The sequence below is a fragment of the Rissa tridactyla genome, chromosome 6 (assembly GCF_028500815.1).
Source record: "Rissa tridactyla isolate bRisTri1 chromosome 6, bRisTri1.patW.cur.20221130, whole genome shotgun sequence".
Lineage (NCBI taxonomy): Eukaryota > Metazoa > Chordata > Aves > Charadriiformes > Laridae > Rissa > Rissa tridactyla.
The window spans coordinates 64,163,343-64,186,962 of record NC_071471.1 but is presented as its reverse complement, the minus strand read 5'-3'; the positions used below and the strand labels follow the sequence as shown (position 1 = coordinate 64,186,962).

The 23,620-nt window shown below is 39.3% G+C and overlaps 1 protein-coding gene across 28 annotated transcripts in view; it reads left to right on the top strand.

The window, feature by feature from the left end:
• Positions 1 to 23,620, top strand: part of ABLIM1 (actin binding LIM protein 1) — a 225,983-nt gene that overhangs the window by 175,450 nt on the left and 26,913 nt on the right. For 22 of the 28 annotated variants that reach the window (XM_054205889.1, XM_054205884.1, XM_054205885.1 and 19 more), the window contains 6 exons: positions 1,389 to 1,451; positions 3,808 to 3,855; positions 7,863 to 7,940; positions 10,319 to 10,474; positions 15,349 to 15,384; positions 16,657 to 16,786. In XM_054205889.1, coding sequence (XP_054061864.1) covers positions 1,389 to 1,451; positions 3,808 to 3,855; positions 7,863 to 7,940; positions 10,319 to 10,474; positions 15,349 to 15,384; positions 16,657 to 16,786 — 511 coding nt within the window. The remainder of the gene's footprint in view (positions 1 to 1,388; positions 1,452 to 3,807; positions 3,856 to 7,862; positions 7,941 to 10,318; positions 10,475 to 15,348; positions 15,385 to 16,656; positions 16,787 to 23,620) is intronic. The other 6 variants (XM_054205890.1, XM_054205867.1, XM_054205865.1 and 3 more) reach the window with 2 other exon arrangements.

Below are 23,620 nucleotides of genomic sequence, written 5' to 3'. Positions count from 1 at the left end.
CCAGACTGGATTTTCATCCTCATTTAACGATTTGAATGTAAGACAGTGTTTTGGCCCTCTTCAGTGTCAGAACATTTGTGCTTTGTAGTGAATGACTGGGGTACAATACCTCCCTTTCACTTGGACCCAGGAGTCTTATCAAAGCACTTCTGACTACATTGCTGCCCTTACAAACCTTCTCCAGATGACCTTATAAATTAGTTGGCTTATTTCCATTCGCCATGGAAATGGCCAAAGTCCTTTTCAAATATTTTCCTTTTTTTCTGTCACACATTCAAGCGTGTCAGTCTTTTTCCCCCTCAGCTAATTTTAATTGAAGTGAATGAAGTAAATTAATTCATCCACCTGCAAGACTTTGCCTAAGTGAGTTCTTACAGGAAAATGAAGTGAAGCGGAAGAATGCATAGTAAGGGAACATCTGAGAAATGTTATGGCACAGCTATCCAAGATCGCCTCGTTCCTGGATGAGAGTTTCTTTACAGAGGTTTAATATGTCTTTAAAAGGCATTGAGAAATGCACTGTACTGAAGCTAGCTGGAGGGATGGAGAATTTTTAGCTTCAACTGCATATCACAGGTAGTCTCTATCTACTCTGGTGCAAAGTCAGACACCTTATTTTAAAGTCAGTTTGAGTTCACTTCAATGACTTCGACGCATGTTTCATTCTGCTGACTCGAAGGCAATAGCAAACAGGTAGGTACAGAAAAAGTGAAACTGGGGAAACTGTGTGCTATTTGAACTTGTCACCACTAAATTATGAACTGTACTTTGATTGACTTTCAATTTCTTGATGACATACATTTAGACCTGATGTGAAAATCAGAATCTGGTTTGTGACTTGACAAATACATGATATAGCCACTTTCAGGGTAAGGCCTAGATTTTCTGGTGGTTCTGCAAAAAGCCAGTGACACGGCCTCTTTGCTCTGCTGGGTTTCCTTTCCCCGTAGAGCAAAACAAAACAAAAAACCCTTTTATCATTGAAATTGCTTTAGAAGTTTTCAGCAAGTTCTGTTGTCTCTCAGTAACTGAATCGTGATATAAACTAATCAGCAATCTAGCTGGTCAAGATCCGAAAGGGACTTCGTAAAAACAATGGTTATTTTAGATCTTCCTCCCACTGGATATTTGTGGAGGATTACAAAGCCAAAACAAGCAGAAAATAAAGCAACCATATATATATTAAAAAATATACATTGCTTAGGATTTTTTAAACTGTCTGGTGGTTCATGATTCTGCAGGGATTAGTAAGTAACATAGATGATATAACACACAGTGTTATCTAGCAAGTAGGTATTAGTAACTTGGTTGAAAAAAAGAGCTTAACCATTGAGCTAGAGCAACTGCTTTCCTTTTCACTCTTTTTTCCCTTTTGTGTTTCATGACAGCATTCCTCATCTGAGTTCTTTTATCCAAAGAGTCTGGTTCTTCGCAGGCCACGCTCTGCAGAGGTTTGCTGTTGTGTTTTCATAGTGTTGATAATGGTCTTCTTTACTAAGAAGATTCTTCATTATTGTCATTTGCTGCGCTTGCTACTACTTCCGCCACACAGCTTTCCTGCTATCACTTGCCACCTTGGGCACTGACGCTGTATTTTGCATCATGTGGTGCAGTGTTGTTTGTTAATTCTCACGTTTTTTATTTTGTTTAATTAAATGCTTAATATTAATTTTTTTAGATTCAGATGAGCTTTTGGGGCCTGTATTATTGTTCTTCTGGTGTTACAGAAAGCAGTTTGTCTTCTAAAACAAAAAATTAGAGTGCAAATATGAAGCAAATGAAAAAGGTGAAAAGTGATGATTAAAAAGAAATAGTTTTTCATGAACAATGGCTCATGCTTTTGAGAAAAAAAATCCCATTAGTTGAATCGGTTACTTTTTTATATGTGTTGACCAACTACATATGAATACTTTAGTTGAGAATATACTTACAGAATTCCAGGTTTGGACATGTTCTATGTGCTGCCTGAGAGCATTTGCCTCTCTCTGACCCAGGGCATATCCACATCTGAGGTAGGAGGTCCTCCCTGTCCTCTTGATTCTGGACCTCCTACTTTCAGACTTCCTTGAGTTCCTTACAGTGCTACCCACTTCCATTTCTTCTCCTTCAGGACAGTGCTTATTGATTAGTTGTGCCTGCTGTGGGGGGACATGTGGCTGTACTGCATGCAGACGCACCTGAGGTAGCTTTCATTTGATAACGAAGTAAGAATGTACTGGCGTGGACTTGGTACAGGCTAGCAGTAGGCAGCCGGACCGATAAGAGTCCATGCCACTGGATTTCCATTGTGTCTGCTCATGCTGCCTTCACATCTCTAATTGCAAGGTAGGCATATTCGTATCATCAGTCAGGGATGTTTGTGTTAGATGCAGTCCGCAGGATAGCGTTACATGGTTGAACCCAATGCTGTGATTCAGTGGGAGTTCATGTGCCCTTTGTCCTGCACAGTACATTCGTCAGTTAACTTTGGATGTTTCAGTGCATTAGCCACTCTTGAACACCGCCCTCTCTACAGAAATATGTATGAAGAAAATACAGCTATAAAGATGGGTTACCAATGCCCCTAAGGAGGGCAGTGTCTCTGCAGTCCTAGGCTTTATGGAATCAAATGTTGGAGTCTGAGAACATCAAACTGTGGGACCATTTCACTCATCTTTTAGACCAGTGTAGTGGCTTTTTGCATTCAGCTTAGTATGCAAGAGTCTGAGTTTCTGGTGCTGAAATCTGTGAGCCTTAGAATTAAAAAAACAAATCCTATCCAATGTATTAGAAAAATATGCAAGGCAAAATAGGAGCAGCACATATCAAAATAAAGGTATGGTCTCTTTCTTGTTTTGTAGACCGTGCAGGACACAAATAGCTTAGGGTCAGGTGAATATCCTTTTGTGTAAATTTGGTCAGTATTAAATTCTGCTTAGATTTACATGCTGATTATATAAAGTGTAATTCAAGTCAGATTTTGGCTTCAAGTGTAGACACCAAGATACTATCATTGCTGTTGCTGTAAAGATGAGCTAAGGGCTGGAATCTTCATGAAGATTGTAGGTTGAAAATTGCAGAGTGAAATCCTGTGAATTCTCTGAGAAGTTTGCTGTTGAATTCAGCATGTTCTGGACTTCTCACTTTACTTTCTTCTCCTTTCCACTTAACTTACTCTTGGTGAAGGCTATGTTTGCATGAGTAGTCTTGTAAAAGTTTGTTTGGTAGCAATGTGCCTTCAATGATTATCTGCTGAAAATTCATTCTCCTGTCTGGCCTTTGTCTAGAAAGGAAAGAAAGATTAGTTGTAACCTATTAATATGTGTGTCTGTGTGAATTTAAAGTAAACCTTATGACTAGTTTTGTCTTGATGCATACAATGTGTAGATTTTTTAGGCAGAGAAATAATGAATGCATGCATTTGAAGGAAACATGCAAGGAGAAGGGTACAGTTTAACTAGTGACAGTTTAACTAATGAATGCTCTAACACTAAGGGTGTTTTATTGCTCTTACATATGGCCGCTGAAAATTACTGAAATCCATAGGAAGCCTGTGTTTAATGAACCCTGGTTGCAAGTGCTAAATAACAGTAAAACCTTGCAGTAGATGAAGCAGGTAGTCAGAGTGGCAAGTGTTGTACTGAGAACACCGAATTCCTTGCTATTGCAAAATTGTATCTATCTGCCTAGTAGAATAAATTACATCTTAATCTTCTATTAGTTTATTTATAAACATGCTTCTCTCAAAGTAGGTTCTGAAGTTTAGAGAATTTGCTTAAGCTATAATGTTAAATGTTATGAAGTGAAAACATATTCGTTCCTCTGCAGCTATTATCACCACCTTGCATAATGAACTCTATCAAAAAACTAAGGCAGGTACTGTAAACAACGCTGACGATGCCTTTGTTAAGCAATAGTGCATCCGTTTGGCCAGATGTTCTTTGGATCAGTTTTGATTTGGTTGCCTGCATCTATAAGTTTTTGTAGAGCATGATTCTGAACATCTGCACTTGAGAAAGCCAGAGCCACCACATTCTAGCAGCATCTAGATGATGTGAATGGCTCTAGTGTGAATTATTGTTTTTTTAAGAAGTTATTTCTTTAGATGGTGTGCCGTGCATGATGACATGACAAACTGAGGTAAATGCAGATGAACATCTTAAGCTTTGCAATCTAATATTAAAATAGCAAGTTTATCAATTTGGGGCATATGCATGGGTGATACGATAATTGAGCATTGAAATTTACAGTGAACCAAATAGGATGAGCATGACAGTTGGTGTTACCTCTGCCCATCTGCAAATGAAGTTGGTAAGGAACTTTTGCACTGAAGACAAATGCATGGAATGAAAAGAAAAAACATAAAAATAAGAAGTCTGTGATAAAGTGGGAAATACTAAGAAGTCTTGCAGATACTATAGATGCTTTGTGATCTGGGTCTTTCCTCTAGCTCCTTTAATGATATGCATGAATTTCTATTGACTGAATTTCTATTGGTTTTTTCATGTACTTCATAGACTTCCTGTATCTGGTACAGACATCCCGTATTGATATATTTACTACTGTTCCATCCATTTGGGTGGAAGAGAAAAGAAAAAAACAGATGACTCTTCTACTGTCAGAAAATGTGGAGAAAGGCCATGCACCACAAGAAAGGAAAAAAACATTAGTTGTAGTTCTTCATAGAAATTTGCTTTAAATTTCTCTGCACAAAGGTGGCATTATGAAAAGCTCTGTTTGAATCCTACAAGACCAATCATATAAAGTGTGGTCCAGTTCTGTTTGTAGAAGAAGTAAGGCAGCTTAACTTATTTTGTCGCTGGGTAGAACAAGTGTCACAGGACTATTGTGGTGGAAGGAAATACTTTTAAATTAATGCATTAGTATTAAAGGATGTTTCCTCTAATTTCTTTACTGGTCTTCTTCCAACAGTGTGTGCAAGATAGATATGCTCGCATGACATCTCCACTGAAGGTTAAAGGTTAAATCAGGGGTAGATGCTATTCCTGTTTCACCTGTGCTGTGATCGGCTCTCCTCTAGGGTGAAATTTACACCCCATTGCAGTTACATCAACAGAGAATTTGACCTCCAGTGTGTCTCTTGCCACCTGTTTGAGATATAAAGTCACAGCAGTGGCGCACAGGGTCAGGGATTCTAGACTGCTAATGAAGATGTAATGTACTTTCTAATAAAAGCCATACCCTGACACAGATTTTCAGTCGGGAGGTATTACAGGTCTCTTAGGAGAGGAGCCAACCATAGCAACTAAAAGTATGCCAAAGGAACAGCTTATATCAAGGAATCTTTAGTGTATGTTTGTTAAGGCAAGCAGCACAAATGTTTTTAAGTGCAATGCAATTGTCTTTAGGGGAAAGTGCAAAGCTGTGAAGGATTCCAGACCATATGGGAGCAGCAGAGTAGGAAATAGCCATCTGCGATGGAAACAGCCTGTGTAATTCAAAACAAGAAACAGGGCAAAGTGAGGCAGGAGGGGTGAGTAGATGTAGAAGTCCTCTTTTTCATGCACTGTCTTCAGGGGTATGTCGTAAACTTAAGCAAGATATGGGACTGGGGGCAAACAGAGGAGCCACAAAGTTCCAGGTCTGCTTGGATTAAGCTGCTCAGGAGAGGAACGGTGTGTGCTCAGGCAGTGGCTGGCAGGACGGCGTCCCGCCCAGGCAATGTGGAGCTTTGCAATAGACTGAAGGTAAAATTTATGTATGCAGGAAGAATTACAGAAAATAGAAAACTGGTTTTAAAGGGTGTCGTATCTGGCTCATGGCCGTGTTAATGGGATGGTAACGAGGAACCTGGAGCAGAAACGCAGTGAGGAAATGAAGAACAGATGCTACAACTTGCCAGTCCGTTTGAAAACTGCTCCTGTGCTCCGGGGTTAAGAGCACTAAAGAAAGCTGTTAGCAGGATGTCTTTGAAACTATCTTCTTAAGGTGTCTAACTTTATTAAACAAATTCACTGAAGTGATAAATGCAGGTGAATTTTCCCTTTGCTGGAAAGGTTTTTAGCAGTGACATTAACAGATGAGACTAAGGAGGTGGACTGAAGGCTGAGAGTTTCTTGTTTTCTGAAGTGATTATAAAAGATCCGGAGCAAAGAGCAACCCAGAGGCCTGCCAGGTGGGAAGAAGCCGTAACTGCCTCTAACGCTTGGTTTCCTACAACAGGGAGAATTGAGCAGACAAAATTCTTAAAGTATGTCTGCCAAAAGCCAGATGTAACAGAAACACCCCTAACAGTACCTCAACTACTTAATACTGTTCCCTATGTTGTAATGAAAACAATTGTTTTCCATAGCAACTGCAGCAACGTGTTACATGTCTCTCCGCTCAGACAGTGGTGTGAAATGGCAGAATGGAAGGGGGAATAAAGGGAATAAAGTGTTTCTCAACAACCGCCAGATTTTCCAGCTTAATTCTTGTAACGTTTCCATGAAACAAGTGGTTGTTGTTGATTTTTTTTTTTTTTTCTTTGATTGCATCATGGGAGGAGCTTAAGGGCAGCTGAGAAATTTCTGTTCCCTTTTGGGATGTAGGAATTTGCAGATACAGAGAGAAAAGGAAAGAAACACATAAAGGTCCAGCTGAGAAAGTATTCTCAGACATGCTCTGGAGAGGATTTGTGACTGTGTCAGGCCATGGCCACATCTGCTCTCTGTTTGATCTGAGTCTTCACGTTTTTTAGTGGAACGTGTTCAAAGCCTTTTATTCCTCTGACCCTCCCTGAATGTGGTGATTTCATTTCCACAAATGAAATCAGATAAAGCCTGCTGGATCATCCGCGACTAGTCTTCAGTGTTTTTAATATGGATGGTTCCAATAGATTTCCTGGCTATGAAATAAAAGGTAGAGAGACTCTAAGGCCTGTTGAAGGATCCTTTCGGGAAATGTATGCTGAGAGAGAAAAGAAAGGTCCAGTAGCCTTGTTGTGTTCACTCTAGATATTTCCTAAGACAAATCAGCGAGCCAGGCTATCAAGCCTTGTATCTCTTCAGTATGTGCCTGAAGGTCCCTTAGTTCAATGTCACAAGCTGACAAGATAAGGACTATGTACAAAGATTTTATTTTCAGTGACGTTGAAGTATCGCAGTGCACTAGTGTCATCAGAGTCATTTGCTAATGCGTTGCTTTGTGATGGGATTTGGTTCTTTGCAGTCAATTAGGGAGCAAAAATTGTTCACAGCTTCTCAGTTGCTCTGTAGGGGTGTGACTGCTCTCATGAATTTCAGTTTGCAGGACATTGTCATTAAACATCAGCACTTTTGCAGTATGGGGAATCATGATGTTTCAACCAAGGCTTTAGCTTTCATGTTGCATCTAGGTTGTGCTGCAGATGTAGGGAACAGCTCCAAGCCAAGGATTTCTGGTCCTTCTACTTAGGAGGACTGAATTCTGTTCTGTATTCATAATGGCAATCGAGTGATTGAACATCTGAAAAGCGATAACGTGTGTGCTGTGCTCTCAACAGTTTCGTCTGCTGAACTGCTGATACCTTTAGCTGTTTGTGAACTAATGTTTTGACAAAATGACCAGCAAGGCTATCCTGGACTGTACTTTGTATGGCTCCTTGCAGTGTCTCTGGCAGGTGTTGTTTTGTTTTGTTCATTATTGTTGTCAGTCTTTTACATTGTATGGTTTAGAAAACCTCTTTTCCCCTCTCACAGCACCCCTTCCCCTACCAAAAAAAAAAAAAGCCCACCTGACTCACCAGATAGATTGTGAAATTTGCCAGAATGCTTGCATTTGTGTTGACGTTTTTTCCTAAATTCAATTAATTTCAAGATGTATGCAGATTTCTTCACTTAAAACCAAAATTACCAATGTGAGTGGCTTCAGGTTGCTCTAATAAGTTACTTTTTGTTTTTCAGCCTACAAGAGCATCATCAGAAAGCATTTATTCCAGACCAGGTTCCAGTATACCTGGCTCTCCAGGCCACACTATCTATGTAAGTATTCCTTCTGATGAAAAAGCTGCTGATCCCTTGCTTGCACTTGAAGTACTCCACGCTGAAATAACTTTTATACTGATGCTAATGCCTTCATTCTAGTGAGTGGGTAAATTGTTAACATTCTTGTCATGACAGGTGTATTTTTTATAACTATAGAATTCATAAGCAGGGTAGGCCTTTTCCAGGTCATGTTTCCCTTGGAAAGATACAGTAAATCTCTTGAAGTCGCTTGGTGATGTGAAGAGGGACAGAAGGGGTGCATCAAGAAGAGTGTGGCCAGCAGGTCGAGGGAGGTCATTTTTTTTCTTGGCAGAGAAGTTCATAGGAGCAAAAAATTACCATCTTTTATGGCTGTACTAACCCAGTTCTAAGGGGGAAGAATATCAACTCAGATGTACTTGGGTGAACAACTTAACAGCTCAGCCTTCTCAAACTTGCTGTATTTCCATGCATATAGCCTACACTTCCAAAAACTCACTTCCATTTAAGAGTCCTGTTCCTTGAAAGTCCATTTAACTTTTAGCCTCATACTAAAACATGCTCTCAGATAACCTGCACAAAACCCGAGGCAGAAGTGGAAGATAACAGCTAAGGAAGAAAATCACAGGCAGACAAGTTAGTGAGAGAGAGGCCGTTATTAGGGGAGCAAAGATGAAGGTATGCTGGGAAGAAGAGGCAGACTACAGGGCAAACATACTTTTCTGTTACCAATGCATAATGCTCAATCACTGGTTTTATAGATAGCCTTATGTTTATATAGGTGAAAAGGTAGTGTAAGATACAGAAACTTATCAGGTACATATATAGTAATGCAGAAAAATTACCAAAATTACAAATGTCGAGTCCTGGGTTTGAGTTAAATACTACTTGTTCAGTGCATTTCAACAAGAACAACAGCAAAAATTAGCTATATTAAAAATATTCACACTGTAGACATCACAACACAGAGCATGTGCTGGAGAACTGCCATTCTGCTGGAAATATCAACTTCATAAGCTGTAGCCTATGAAATTTAAGTGCTGCTCAACAGCACAGTCTGTAGGGCAACATGATGGCCTAGACCAGGGTCTACAGAAATATCTACAGTAATTTATATTGGATTAAGAATTATCCAGACATATTTGCAGCTCATTACAATGTAAAAATATTAGAGAAATGACGTACATTAATATACCTACGTGTTTTAAGGGTTAAATTGGCTTAAGGTATTTTATTATATCTGGTGAGTAAAAACTAAACAGATTTGAGGCTATTTTAGAAAATGAATTTCCGAACTATTTCAAACCTTACTTATTTATCAAAAAATGTTTTGTATTGTTTCTGATATACGGCATCGTGTAAGAACCAGCAAGACCAATGGTTGTTAGGAGAGCTTGGAAGGTAAATACACTTTAATCTGAAAATACTACGTGCTAGTACTCAGGAAGAGCAGAACTGAATGCGAGTAGAAACAGATCAGCCTTGTTTCCTTGTGCAGCCTACTACGAATAAATAAAATATCTAGTAGAAGAGTTGAAAACCAAGTTGAATATTATCTTTCAGTTTTAATCATCAATTGTGTTTCTGTAATATAGGTAAGAATGTATGACATTTTTTAAGGAAATATATTCGCTATCTAAACTGTAAGTAGGGCGTCTTTCTAGCTCCTTCTAATGAGTGCAGCTGTCTTTGGAACTGATTTCCTACTTCCTCTTTTTAACTAGTCAAGAGCTCCTTGCAGTTTTAGTGGGTAACTATCTAGTGGACAAGATACTAAGTAGTCAATATTAGTACTATGTAGTAAGCAGCATATGCCTTAGTCAGAAGCTTGGGTATAGGCTGAGTGATGAATGCGGTACGATAATTTCAGTTGGGAGTTTGGATACCGAGTCCTGACAAATATTCCTGCTTGCCTTTTTATTTCCTTGTAATAAGTTGTATTTCCTCTCGTGTGCACAATTGTAATATGAATTTCTGTCTGTGGTCTTCTGCATGGAATCCTCTCATAATCTCTGTAAGCTGCAAACTAAATTAATTTTATCACACATTTTATATATGGGAAAACAAGAGCAGAAAGGTGAAAGTACTTGCCTGAGGCCACAAAATGAGTCATTTGCAGAGCTGAATTTTCCAGCTCACAACTGGGGAAAATAAACTTTTGTGTTAGATCTATATATGCCATGTCTTTCTTTCCTAAACTGAGAAAGCACTGTGTGCTTTTGCAGAGGAGGCCTATTGGAGAAGAACAAGAAGCAATTACTTCGCATGCAGAGTGCCAAAAAGGGTTTTCCGTAGCAACAGCGTGACAACAAATACACAAAAATCATAAATTGTGTAAAACAGAAATTACCAGTGCATTTGTGTAAGTTAATTTATCTTCTGTCTTTGACCTTCAGGCAAAAGTAGACAATGAAATCCTTGATTACAAGGATTTAGCAGCCATTCCCAAAGTCAAGGCCATTTATGACATTGAACGTCCAGACCTAATTACTTATGAGCCATTCTACACTTCCGCCTACGAGGACAGACAGGAGAGACAGAGTCTTGGAGAGGTAATGAACCGACAAGCCACTCATTCTGCTATACGCTTTATTCAAAGCCTGCTTCGCTTCTATCCTCTTTTGAAACAGTTTCTAATTGACACTCCTAGATATTGTTGCTGCTGCTGTTCACAGTGCTTTTTGTCTGTTTGATCTGGGTTTAATGGGAACAATCATGATGATGCCTCATGTGCGAAACCGCACAATTAAACACCTACATTAACAGCAGCCACTGGCAGAGGAATGGCCGGGGGGAGGCTTGGAGGCTGTCTGTATGTGCATTCTTGTAACTCACATGGATGTCCTACTCTTCGGGTACAGCAAAGTCCAGAATGTGAGGCAAAAGCCAACCTGGTGGTGTGCCGTGGAGCACCAATATTCACAGGAGTGTGGTGTACTGTTCTATGGCAGTAGATTAAGAGCAGCGGGATGCTTTCTCTCACACGTATTAAAGGGAAATATATTTAGGGAGCACGTTGCCAGACACTGGATAAAATGTGAACTAGGTCAGAATAAAGTGTTCTTCCACCTGGGAAAGCAGGTTAGTTGTGTTATGGAAATAGCTGCCTCACATTTTAAACTGCTGACATTTAATAAGATGCTTGTATTCTGCAAAACGATAGAAAAAAATGATTAATTTATTCTCTTAAATTTGTATTAAAAGATATCTTTCAGGTTGTAGGGTCCCCCGGTTTTCTCAGGTGAACTTCCATGCCTGGAATTATAATTTACATGGTTCCAGTGCAGATCATGAAGCAGGTTTTGGCATGTAATACCATCTGACTGTAACTCAGACTTCCTGAATGCAGATCTAAATGGACATGGAAATGGGTTTACTTCCTTGCAATCTCAGTGACTTTACTGACTGTAACTGAATTGAGTATGAAGATGAGCTGAGGAAAAAGAAAGTACACTAAATCATTTAGGCACCAATGGTCTGAAGATGCCCACATCAGTGACTGATAATCTGCTTTCTTAGCAAAATGTTTTGCCCACCAATAGATCAGAGCTGCCTCAGTTTTTCTCCTTTGTTCTTTAATGTTTTATAGGATTAGTCTTTTATATTGTTACATGAGCTGGAAATTCAGGAGACTGTTCAGCTGGGGAGTAAGATAAGAGATTAACAGGTCAGAATATTACAGAATTTCCCCCCTCAAGTTTATATTGGTAGTGAATCCAGCTGACATCTGGTTTAAACCCACTGTGAGATGCATTGGTGACCTCTGAGCAGTTCCAACAGGCCTGACCCATTCCACAAAACTCTCTACAAACACAAGTCTCTTGTTAGTCACAGAGGAGGAACTAATCTCACCCGGAGAAGGTGAACTATTTGTTAATCGTTAAGGGGAAGCTTCTCACTGACAAAGCAGTGTGTTGGAAGCTGATAAAGCAGGAAGGTGGAAGCTGTCTGCTGTTATGCTTTTTCTGGGGATAAGCAAAAACCTTTGGGGTTTTCTTACCCCATATTTTCAATCCAATTAATCTTTGGTGACCACAGAAATTTGTTCTGGGAACAGAAGGGCTCTCACCTTCTTTTCAGAAGATCTGGGTTTTCCACCCAATGCTACTGCTGACTTCTGTCACCTTGGGCAAGTTACCTCACCTCTTTGTACCTGTTTCTCCTCCCTTCCCTTGCCCTAATGAGAACACAAGCCCATTGGGGTGGAGTGATCTCTTACTTTGTGTTTGTGTTGTGGTAATTGAGTGGCAACAACCTTGGTACATAATACATCAGTCACCATCATCTTTAAAAAGCAAAGGAGGTGACGGGTTTAGTCATGGCAGGGATTTGCAGACTTTGAGTGATTTAACCTGCGTTCTCTTCCCAAAGTGTGTGTATGTGGTGGTGTTAAATAAAAGGGGAGCCTGAGTTTAATCTTCTACACTAGAATTGCCCTTCACCGTGATTTTAAAAAAAAAAATCACCAAACTCAGCTAGGAAATATTTCTGGGCATGCAAGGGAGATGTGCGAGAGCCACCAAAATTAATCCAGTAGTGGAGACAAACCTTAATTACAGGGAATGGGCTACAAGAAAGTTATAAACTTTAACCATAGAAAGTGAGAAAACACAGCATGAGACTTTCCTCTGTATTGCAATGGAAGGGAAATGCTTTGAAAAGTTTCTAACTCACGATCTCTCTTGTTCAATGAAATCCCAATCTGGTTTTTCTGGAAGTCTGTGATGAAGAATGTTTTCATGTAGCACCATCTAGCGGGACCAGGCATTTTAGTTACAGACCCACCAGCAGCTGGCGGGGGAGTGAAAGGGGGCTCATGAAGAGGTGGTTTAGCTTCTAATATAAAAGAGACTAAGATATATGAAATTGAGATCTGTAGATGAATTTTCTTCTACTGAGACTGACCCTAAATGTAGTGGTAACGTTTCCAGAAACTGTTAATTATTCAGGTTCTTCATGTCCTATAACTTCTGCCCTGCTAGCAGCAACCTCATTAGCGCTGAAATTGTCTTTTCTTAGCTCTGACGTTTGCTGCATAAATATTGAAAGAAGCAGCATTTTACCTGTGTGTCCTTTGTTTCTAGTATTCTGTCTGTTGAAAGCATGGAATGTCTGTAACAGTTTTCAGTAAACAAGGTGTTGTAAAATTAGAAAAGATTTTTTTTCTAATGTGATAGAGGCTTCAAAATGGAGCAGGCACCCCCCCAGTAGTTCAATAAAAAGACAGTTAAAATGAGGTTGGTACACAATGCTGGAACTACCGTTACAAAATGACACCTGTAAAAGTTTTCAGAAATTTCCCAGAGCACAAAATGACCTGTCTGAGTTCAGGTATTAGAGCAACCCCTTAGATCAAAAAGTGACAGAGCATTGAGCCTGTTGCAGTAAGTAGAAGTTGTACTGCAAATTTGGTCAGAACAAGCTCTCTCCCCGGACTTTTTTTCCTTTTTCCTTTTTCCTTTTTCCTTTTTCCTTTTTCCTTTTTCCTTTTTCCTTTTTCCTTTTTCCTTTTTCTTGTCTGAATTCATCACTCTGTATTTAGAGCTTACTATTCTGGAACTGAGCCGTTTCTTCTCAGTCTGCTGCACAGTGTATTTCAAACTGACTAGTGTAGACTTCTGTGATAGACCAGATTTTAAAAGACCTCATAAACCCTGAAGAACCGAGCATTTTGTGGCAGACTCAGAGTTTGAGATATGGCAGTTCATCTGTGCATGATAAAACAGTAAGTTGGCTGCAGAGTGTGGTTCCATTTCCCAAAAAGCAACGAGATGATGTCAGATAGTGATGGAGTAAAAGTACATGAAAGGTCGGTCATGGATTCAGCACGTTACTTTCTGGGATGCCTTCCCAGTCTTAGATTCCTGTGACTACCTTTTACAGTAGTCAGTACCTTAGCATCTAGGCAACCACAGCAGATTATAGAAATTTGTTTATTTACAGTAACACATAAGTAACTAGTACAAAAATATGGGAGTGCACATCACAACATGTGCTTTTTTCATTCATATTGAAAGTTTTAGATTAGCTCTCAGGTTTTGTGGAGAATGATGCTACAACGCCCTGTGTATGGTATGTTTCGTGTGGAGCAAAGTTTCTATGGCTGCTGCTATTAGATCCTTAACGAAATGGTGTTTTGCTGTATCAAACTTGTGCAGTTATAAGGATTAGGAAAACAAGAATGTAAAAGACATTCAAGGCTTTGATGGGAAGTAATGAAAGCAGTCTTTAAAAAGCTTTACGGAAACTTGCTGAAAAGGAGATGTTCTGTACCCAAATAAGAAATGTCACTCCTTTGTTTGGATACTTTGCAGCCACAGTCTCACCAGCTCCATGGGAGTTAATGGTCTCTCAATGCAACATCTGTAGCTGGATATTTATTACCAGAAATTCTGCATACATTTTACGCTACTGCTGTTGTATATTACTGTAACAGACCAGAATCAGCAGTTTTACTTCTCAGACATTATCTTAATAGCTGCATCATTCTATAATAATTGTGGTCTTATTTAAAAGAATAATCTCTTGCCCATTTTATTATGGCAATTAAATAATACTGAAGTTTAGTGCATAAAGAAAATAATTAAATCCTGATCTTCCAGCTTCAAATTGTCTTGTGATTAAAGGTCACGTAACTGGTAATTATACATAGCCTTTATTCTTGTTCATACCATCAACGTATGCATGATCTTATGCTTCATTTCTAAAGGTATTTCTTGCCTCGGTTTCCCTATCTCTGCAATGGAAACTTTTCATAATGTTGTGCATATTTCTGCCCACTGGCCTTTGCGCAGTTCTTTCAGTATACACGCTTGTAATTCCTGTCTGTTCTCCTTACGTACCCATTGAAGAACACAGACTTAAAGGAGATCATATCAAAGAAACGTTGATGACAACTGCGTACTCCTTTGCATGGGTATGAAATGTAAGGCCTTGGGGAGAAGCACATCTTTGCCGGAGTATGTGTGTTGGAGGGAAAACATGCTTCATCCTGGAGTTTCTTCTGTATTTCTGATGCCATGCAAAGCTCTGAGTTAAGATTATTTACTTTTGATTTCCACTTTAAAGATTTCTTCGTAACAGGCATGGTTATTAAATTAAGAACCCTTTCTGATTTTGATCTTCACAGCTATGTTTTAATTACCACAATGATTAGATGGCTGAGAGATGATGTTGCATGATATTTGACTGAATTAATCACGCTTATAAAAATTCTCCCAGAAACTTTAATTGCTTCAATGATTTATGGACCTGTTCCTGAGCAATGTGGAAAAAGCAAGTTGCAGTGCTGCGATGGCCTCAGTAATTTCTACATTGCTCTTTTATGTTGCCTTTATCTGTGTATCTGCAGCAATGTTTAGATTGCCATTTTCTGGACCAGCACATGCAATGTTCTTTTGGTAACCTTATTTTTATGTCTTTGCAGTCTCCGAGGACATTATCACCTACCCCTTCTGCAGAAGTAAGTTTGGTGCAACCTTTGGGGGCAGTATCTTACTGTGATTAGAATTATTCCCTTCAGCAAATGCAGGTGTTGATTTTGTTATCAGTCTGATCCATCTCTGTTTGCCACATAGACGTGTTTTCTGAATATTGAAACATAACAAAAAATAACTCTAAAAAGAAAACATTAAGTTCTTATTGAGAGATTGCACAAAAAGATGAAGCTACCACTCCTACCCATTTGTTGTCTGTAAAGCACAGTTATTTCTCCAGCAGAGGTCACTTCTTGTATATTCGTCCTTCTTGCGGCACAGGCAGACTCGTATCTCAGGAGCTGGATGATTTACATGAGCTAAAGTGCTGCTCTAAGCATCTAAATGTTAAGCCATGTTTGCTGCTAAAACATGTTCCATTTTGTTTGAAGAAAACATAACTAGGGTTTGGTTTTGTTTTGCTTTTCCGTAGCAGTTAATTTGAACATCAAAATAACATGCCACATTTGGGAAGTCACTTGTCAGACTACAACAGATGCCACTGCAGAAGCATTATATTTTGGGGTTGGGGGTTGTTGCTTGTTTGCAACGTAGAAGTTGTCATGGTTGCTACATGTTAAAAAAGTGACTATAAAGTTTCTTGTAAATCTTTGTGCATTAATATCAGTCCTGTCCCTTTTGTCCTGGTTTGATTTGGGGGGTCTTGTGGGGGTGTTTATTTGTTTTGATTTTTTTGATTGTTTGTTTGTTTAATTGGCTTTTTTTCCCCCGAGAAACCAGGTAAATTGAATTATATACAAGAAAGGGTCATGTTTTCAGATACAAAGGGGTAATAAATACCTTTTGATGTATCAGGCAAGACACGTGGTAAATTAAGCCACCCAGAGCTCCGTGCTGTAGCTGTTGAACTCCTGCTGGTCTCCAAGTTAGGTAGCTGAAGGCTAGCTCATGTGTCTTGTGGCATACACTGCATACTCTGAGTGTACAGACATACTCTGAATGAGCTTCCCTTATGGAGTCACGGGAATGTGGGCAAATCTAGGATTGTATAGAATCTAATAGAAACTACAGGTGGAGTTGGAGCTTTCCAAGATTGAACTCCAACCCAGACTATCAAAATGGATTGGAGTCTTTGGAACAGATCATTAGAGAACAGTAATAGTGAAGTAGGTTGAAAGCTTAAGGGATATTGCTATTTCAGTAGCTTCTGCAGATGTCTTCAGATCCGTGGAAGTTAAGTGCTGCTAAAAATGTGTAATGTACATTTACATTTATTAGTGAATGCTTCTGTTCTACAGGGTTATCAAGACGTTCGGGATCGCATGATTCACAGGTCTACTAGTCAGGGTTCCATTAATTCTCCAGTGTACAGTCGTCATAGCTACACACCCACCATGTCACGTTCCCCTCAGCATTTCCACAGACCTGGTAAGGGCAACTGCCTTAGAAGTTTATGTAAAACTATTGTTTCTTTATTATGTCACTTACTGGTGATGTGAAGCACTTGTTTCTCTTAGCAGTGAAAATTTAGGATTGAAAAATTGTTGCGTATTTCAATATCTTCTTTTGCACCTGTTCTTTTGTTCTTGATTGATGCAGTCTTTTGCACTAGGGTGATGAGTGTTTCTTACATCATAAATATGGGTCATCTGGGGTTTTTTCTGATTAATTACATTTTAAATCTCTGTATGTTTCTGAAAGCGAGCAAAAATTTGCAGCAGTGAATCACAAACTTCATTCTGGAATTTGGGAAAAGTATCGCATATTGGAAAGAAAAATTATGGCTTGACTTTACAGAAGTCAGTAATGTAGGATTGCTCCCTCCTAAAAACCAATTCATTTAAAGATTGGTGTAGCCATGGAATCTCACATTCAGAGGCAAAACCCCCAAATATTCCAAATTGCTAGTCATTTTTTAAAACAGACTCATGGTTTGCAAAGTAGATTTCTTAATTAAGGCCATAGGCAATTGCCTGGGATCATTTAAAAAACACAGACTTCATTTCCTAGTTTAGCAGTGATGTACGAGTTCTGTGTACAATATAGAAAATGTACAGGTCATTCAGGGTCCCAGTGCACGCAAAATTACCAGTTATGTATATAAAAGCAAGGTATGAAAACGAACTGTTCATCCACACCCAAACTGCATAAAAATTTATCTCTAAATGCTATTCATTGAATACTTTTCAAGACTGATTTTATTGTTTATGGTAATGAATTACATCTTTGTGATCTGTTTTTAAATTAAGTGATACAATTGTGCAGTTCCATCTTCCTTGGTGATTACAGCTGAACAGTTCGGATGCCAAAAGCCCGTATACAATAGGAGCTGCATTTTTAAAATTAAAGATTTATAATAGAGCCACCACTGTGGAACTTGAATGCTGTAGCCGTTTCCTAGTGGGGGTGGGCTGAAAGCAGCTAATTGTGTCTGTCAGTGAATGCCTTATTTAAAGGACCCAAGGGAGGTGGGACAGAAGCAAATTGTGTCTGATACTTAGTGCTGACAGCATGACTGTGTTTTAAGATGACGTTACAACTGAAACCGAAAGAGACTTAAAAGTGTGAAAAAGCTGCAAACTTTTGTTTCTTGATTCTGGCAATTCTGGGGGGATTTTTCCATTTGTATCAGTTGTATCAGGGATATGAACAAATCCAGGCCCTGTTCCAGACTTTACTGTGATACTTTATTGTCTGTGTTCAGTCAAGGACCTTCCCCAGAAGCAGTCTCTGTTTATGTAACTCTTGTGATGGGCGGATGGGCTCAAGCCAGAGTTTGGATCTAAATGTAAAATCTTCAAAAGTTTGCAGCCTGGGGGATTTTCTGAGATGATATTTGTTCAAACTTATCTCTGTTCAGATGATCTCATCTTTGGCTCACCTGTTTGTTTCTCATATGACACAGAAGTAATTCTGTAGAACTTATCATTTTGATCGTTGCTGCCCTGCTTTGGGGTAATTGTTAATGCTACTGTATCATTTTCCTACGTAATTATTCATGTTGAATAATAGCACATGTATATTTACCATTTTTCTCATAATGACACTTCTTATCACCATGTTATTTGCAAGAATAATTTCTCTGTGAATAAACACAGTGGCCCCAGATAACTTCTCTTTTGCTCCCAGCTAGCCCTTGAGAAGGAAGTGAACCTCTGTGTTGACGTTGTCAGCATAAGGTTCTTCAAAAATTTGAGTGCTACAAGTTTTGGAAAAGTTTGCAGCCTTTTCCTCCTGCAGTGCTCTAGCTGATCTTGGCAGCATTTTTGGAATGTCTTAAAACAATAGAAAACAGCTTGCATGCCTGTTGACTGACATTTTTTCGTCAGACACTTTTCAAAACAGCTGCTTTCTTAACTAATTGAGCGTCAATGTGTGTGGTGTTTGCATGCTGGTAGCAGGCTACTTTTTGGTAACAAGGCATAGATCAGAAGCTCGTTAAGCCAATAAATGTTATGCCAAATTAGCAATGCAGTTCAATCTGAGCCTCTCTTTCTTCTAATACTTCCTGTAATTTTGTCTAACATTTATGAACCCTTCTGTAGGTCTTTAACCTTTTTTTTTCTCCTTCCTTCTTTTCAGAATCCTAATTGTTCAATGCCTTTTTTTCCCCCTTCCTTTGAAGCCTCCTTCCCTGCCTTTCTCTTATTGTTTTTCTTTGTTTTCATTTTGTTCTGCCCCCCGATTCCCTGCTGCCGCAGAGCTGCTCTCTACTGGTGTGCAGCGGTTGTCATACCTGCGCACTAGCAGTCTCAGCTCCACTCACCATGACTCCCGCCCCAACTCCCCTTTCCGACACCACTTCATCCCCCATGTCAAAGGTAAGGAGCCAGGCCTCCCCAGGGAGTACCCTCCAGGCTGGAGATATATTAGCATTCTGTCAAAGCTAATAAGGTGTATCTCCCTAAGGTTGTCATTGGCTGTATAGCTGAGCATGCCTCGAAATGTGCCGTTACACTTAAAACGACGTTAGAGTAGACATAATCTCCTTTTTTTCGGAGGAAATATGTCATTTCTAAGGGCCCTAGTTGAAGAGTCATCAAGCAATTACCTATTAGAAATATACAGGAAAGCATTATCATTTACTGTTCAGAACCTATATTTGCCTAATTTAGCTTCTTTCTAAAGCAGTGCATAACAATCACTACAGCAGTTAGCATATCAAATTTAATTATTATTTCCACGTTCTTAAAACATGCATTTAAAAATTGACTACAAATCTTGCCTGGATGAGAGCAAGGTGATTGAAAATATGGAGAAGTAAAGAAAAAGATTATATAAAGATCAGTGGCAACGAGGAAGTTAATCATTGCTAATGACATTGGCAATAATTAGTGCCCAACGAAGTAAAACTAAAATCTCTAGGCCTCTCCTCAACTAGTGAGAATCAGCAGACTCTGCTGAAGGCAGTAGAGTTGCGGGGATTTACACTACCTGAGGATCTGGTCATTTCTCTTTTTTTCAAGCTGTTATTTTCCATGGTTTGATTTGGGGGGAGGGTTGTTCTTTCATTGTGTCCCTTCAAGGAGCTTGTTCAGCTCAATAAGCTTTTAGTTTTGTTTCTTGCTTTCTGTGAATGTGGTTTTACTTTTATTTCTATTGGAGCACTCTCTGGCTGTGCCATCTCTTCCACTGGGGGAGAAGGTCATAGCTTATATCACCTACGAAAGCTCAAAAAGAGGCAGCTGAGTAGGTTGAACGTCGATTCTATTCTGGCACCACTGTAGGTAATCATAAACCGGAGATAATAAAAAACAGTTGCAAGGAAGTTGTTGCCATGATCTTTCAAGAAATGCTAATAGATCTCAATGTTACAGCTCTTCAAGCATTCAGGTCACCATTACTAATTTTACTCTTGCCTTTTCGTAGATAATTTTTGTTAATATGCACTTTCAACTTTCCTACTATGTCACTATAAAAAAAAAATCACTTAAAAGATTGGGACCCTTAAAAATAGATACACTGCTCATTTCAGCATGCAGTTAATTCATAATCCTTGCAATTTCAACATTTCTTTGCTGTAAATCCAAATTAATGCTCACACTCTTTCAAGTGGCATTTTCATTCTTTTTCTGTTGAGAAAATAGCTTCTTCAACAGACAAATCAGAAGAACTATTGGAAATCCATGCCTGTTGTTTTCAGATTTCAAAGAATTACCTGACATGTAGATTAGGCGTGGGTCTCAGTTATTGGTACGAAAGGCCAAGTGGGATTACAAGCACTGTAGACAAAGGGGTAGGTATGGTTCTTTTCAGATATGTCACATAAGACATTGTAAGATTCCACGATTTTCTGAAAATTTTACATTAAGGTCTTAGGCCTGGACAGCATTTATGTGTCATAACTCAGCAAAGCTCCTAAAAGCTCAAGTCCATGTCACTGTGACAGCGTACACCATCTGAGGACGCGGTACATTTGAGAAGGGGCAGGTAGCGGGTACCCCCATCTTGTAATTTGCATGGCTGAATTGAAAGAGTAGTCTTTTAATAGTTGGTTGAGAAAAAGAAGCACCTTCTTATTGTGACCTTTTTAGTGCCTAGGGTAATGTAGTGGGAATACCCCCATGATTTTAATTTATTTTTGTTTTTCCTCCCTGTGGGGGAAGGCAACTACTCAAAAAAAACCCAAACATACACTTTCGCGGTTCAGTTCAACACTGCAAGCTGAGTTCCCTCAGAGCATTGACCTAAACTCAGATTTATAAAACTTACACAGCTAAATTAATTTGGGGTATTTTTGGTAACGATCTGGAAGAAACGTGAAATAGCGTTGCTGAGTTCTCTGGTGGCATGGAGACTGGGAGAACAGCAGTCAATAAAGAACATGAGCAACAGTTTTCTCAGTGAACAGGGTAGCCAAACGCAAGCCGTGCTTCAAAGTGATGTTGTCTGTCTGTACATGGTGGGGAGAGCAGTGACCCTGAAGAGGATTTGACTGTTCCCGTAGATGGGTGGATAGGACAGCAGAAAGAGATGCTGCAGCTGAAGGGCTAAGTAGAGATTTTAGGTACTTGAATAAGATCTACAGGGAACTGAATTGGAAATTCCCCAGTTGCAGCAGGATGAGTCACATAAGAAACACTGCAGAAGCTTCAGAGAAGCGCCATCAAGTAATTCCGGATTTCATAGTGAAAAAGTTATGGCTGTTAATGTATTAATACTATCAAATGGAAGGATTTGGTAGGGAATTGTTCAGTGTCTGTCTATCTGTGTGGCGGGAGAAGGTTCTCCCGCATAGCAGGCAAAGATACAATAAGATCCTATGTTACACTTAAATTAGATAAAAATCATCATTTCTCTGACTTGTTCAAGGTGAGAATAAGTAGCTATTGAAACAGCTTTGGAAAAGTTTTTGTCTTTCTATTACTACAAAATATTGAGAGGTACAAAAGGTCAAAAGGCCTGAAGACCTTTGTAATGATTCCAGCGTGTTAAGTGACCAACGAAGCACTTACAAAACATTAGACGAACAAATGTTCATAATGTTCCCTAAGTCAGAGCAAATTCTGGCTTCTCCTGTAACGGGAATATGATGGAAGATAGTGCTTAATCAGATATACTCTGAAAATACACATAGTTTATATATGCATTTATGTACTAACAGTGCACATGCACTTAAAGACAGGATGACAGGGACTAGTCATATTTTTGTTAAATAAACCTCTCTACCATTACAACGTGTAGATGTAAGTATTTTCACAGGAAGAGATAATATAGCTTATCCAGTATTTCATTCGGGGGCGTTCTGGAGGCCTTTTTAAAAAATTTGAGTAGTATTGAATGAAGTCCAGTTGCACTATATGGTGTGTCCCCTTCACTACTTGATGTTCATAAATGCATATTTTGTTACCAACTGATGAGGTTGATCTGTGTTTCCCACATGGTTCTTCATTTGCCCTCCTTGCACACCACGTGTGTCCAAGTGTCCCCTTTTTACATCTGTGTGGCAGAAAAGAGAGATTAGTCTGGCACTGGCTGCTCCTAATGCAACTCCCTGATATTCTTATCTGTAGGGGTTTGTCTTAGGTATTCTAGGTGTCTGTTTTCAAAGTTTAAAGAACTGCATTATTTTACCCTGGAGAGTCGGCTAGGGAATTAGACCCTTGTGAATATATCTGAGATGAGAACTATAGCATTGCGGGGGTTAATTAGATGTGGTAGGTACATTTGCAGTGATTCGAAGAAGAGGTATCTTGTGGTCTCATTTGTACTTAGTTCAGCCTTTCTCAAAGCCAATTGTACTTTTAGTAGGAAGGTGAACTTGGTGTAAATTTTTAAGAAAGATTTCATAAAGCTCTAGTTTTGGATATTTTTCTTTTCCTTTAGGAGTCAGAGGATATGGATCATGCCGAAACTGCTTTGGTAAAGGGGCATAGTTTCCAAACAGCATAATGATAAGGAAAGTGGCACATGACATATTATGCCTGTGTTATTTTGTATCATCAAGCCAGAAAAGGACATTTAGACCAGTTTCAGCGTGTTTTCATGCAACATAATGCTTAAACAAGCATAACGCTCAAGCTTTGTAGACAAGGCCAAATGTAAAGAACTTTGAGGAGTGAAGTGGCTAAATGTGCCTCAGAAAGTCTTAAGAGTTGGTTGGTGTAACATATATGTTGAACGAGCTGGAAGAGGGTGTAATAGGCATGGACTTAGACTTCATTTAACCTCATTTGGACTCTCCATTGAATTTGTTCTTGTCTCAGTAAAGTACTGTCTTTGCTATGAAAGAATCAAAACAAGTCTGTGAATGAAAGAAACCCTGACCCTACTGAAATCAGAGACAAAACTCTCATTGAGAGCCAGGATTTCATCTCACATGCCTAGAATTTTTCAGAGGCATTCAAGAATATTGCAAAGCCCCCGTAAGATTTCCACATAAAAAGAGCTCCAAAGCAATGTGTATTTCTCTGCTCGCAGACCTTCCCATAAGGAATCTACCCACCTTCATAGTGAATCTGGGCCTTGCTTTTCACAGGTTCCTGCTTTCCTTCCTGGAGGCAGGTCTCTGAAATCAAATGCTCTCTGTGTGTGATAACTATTTCCAGGGTTTTGTGGTTGCAGCTAAAAGCTCTGCTCTGGAAAACAGGCGCGCTTTGGCTGTTTCATGGCTTTCAGTTTTGTGCGGGAAATAAGAGCCACGGGTTCGGACAAGATGATGGATGATAGTTTGACAAAACCTGAATAGGACTTACGGTTTCAGGTGCTGTTCAGCTCTTTTTCCTATGTCTATTCAGAAACAGAGCAACTAAACTGCAAGTT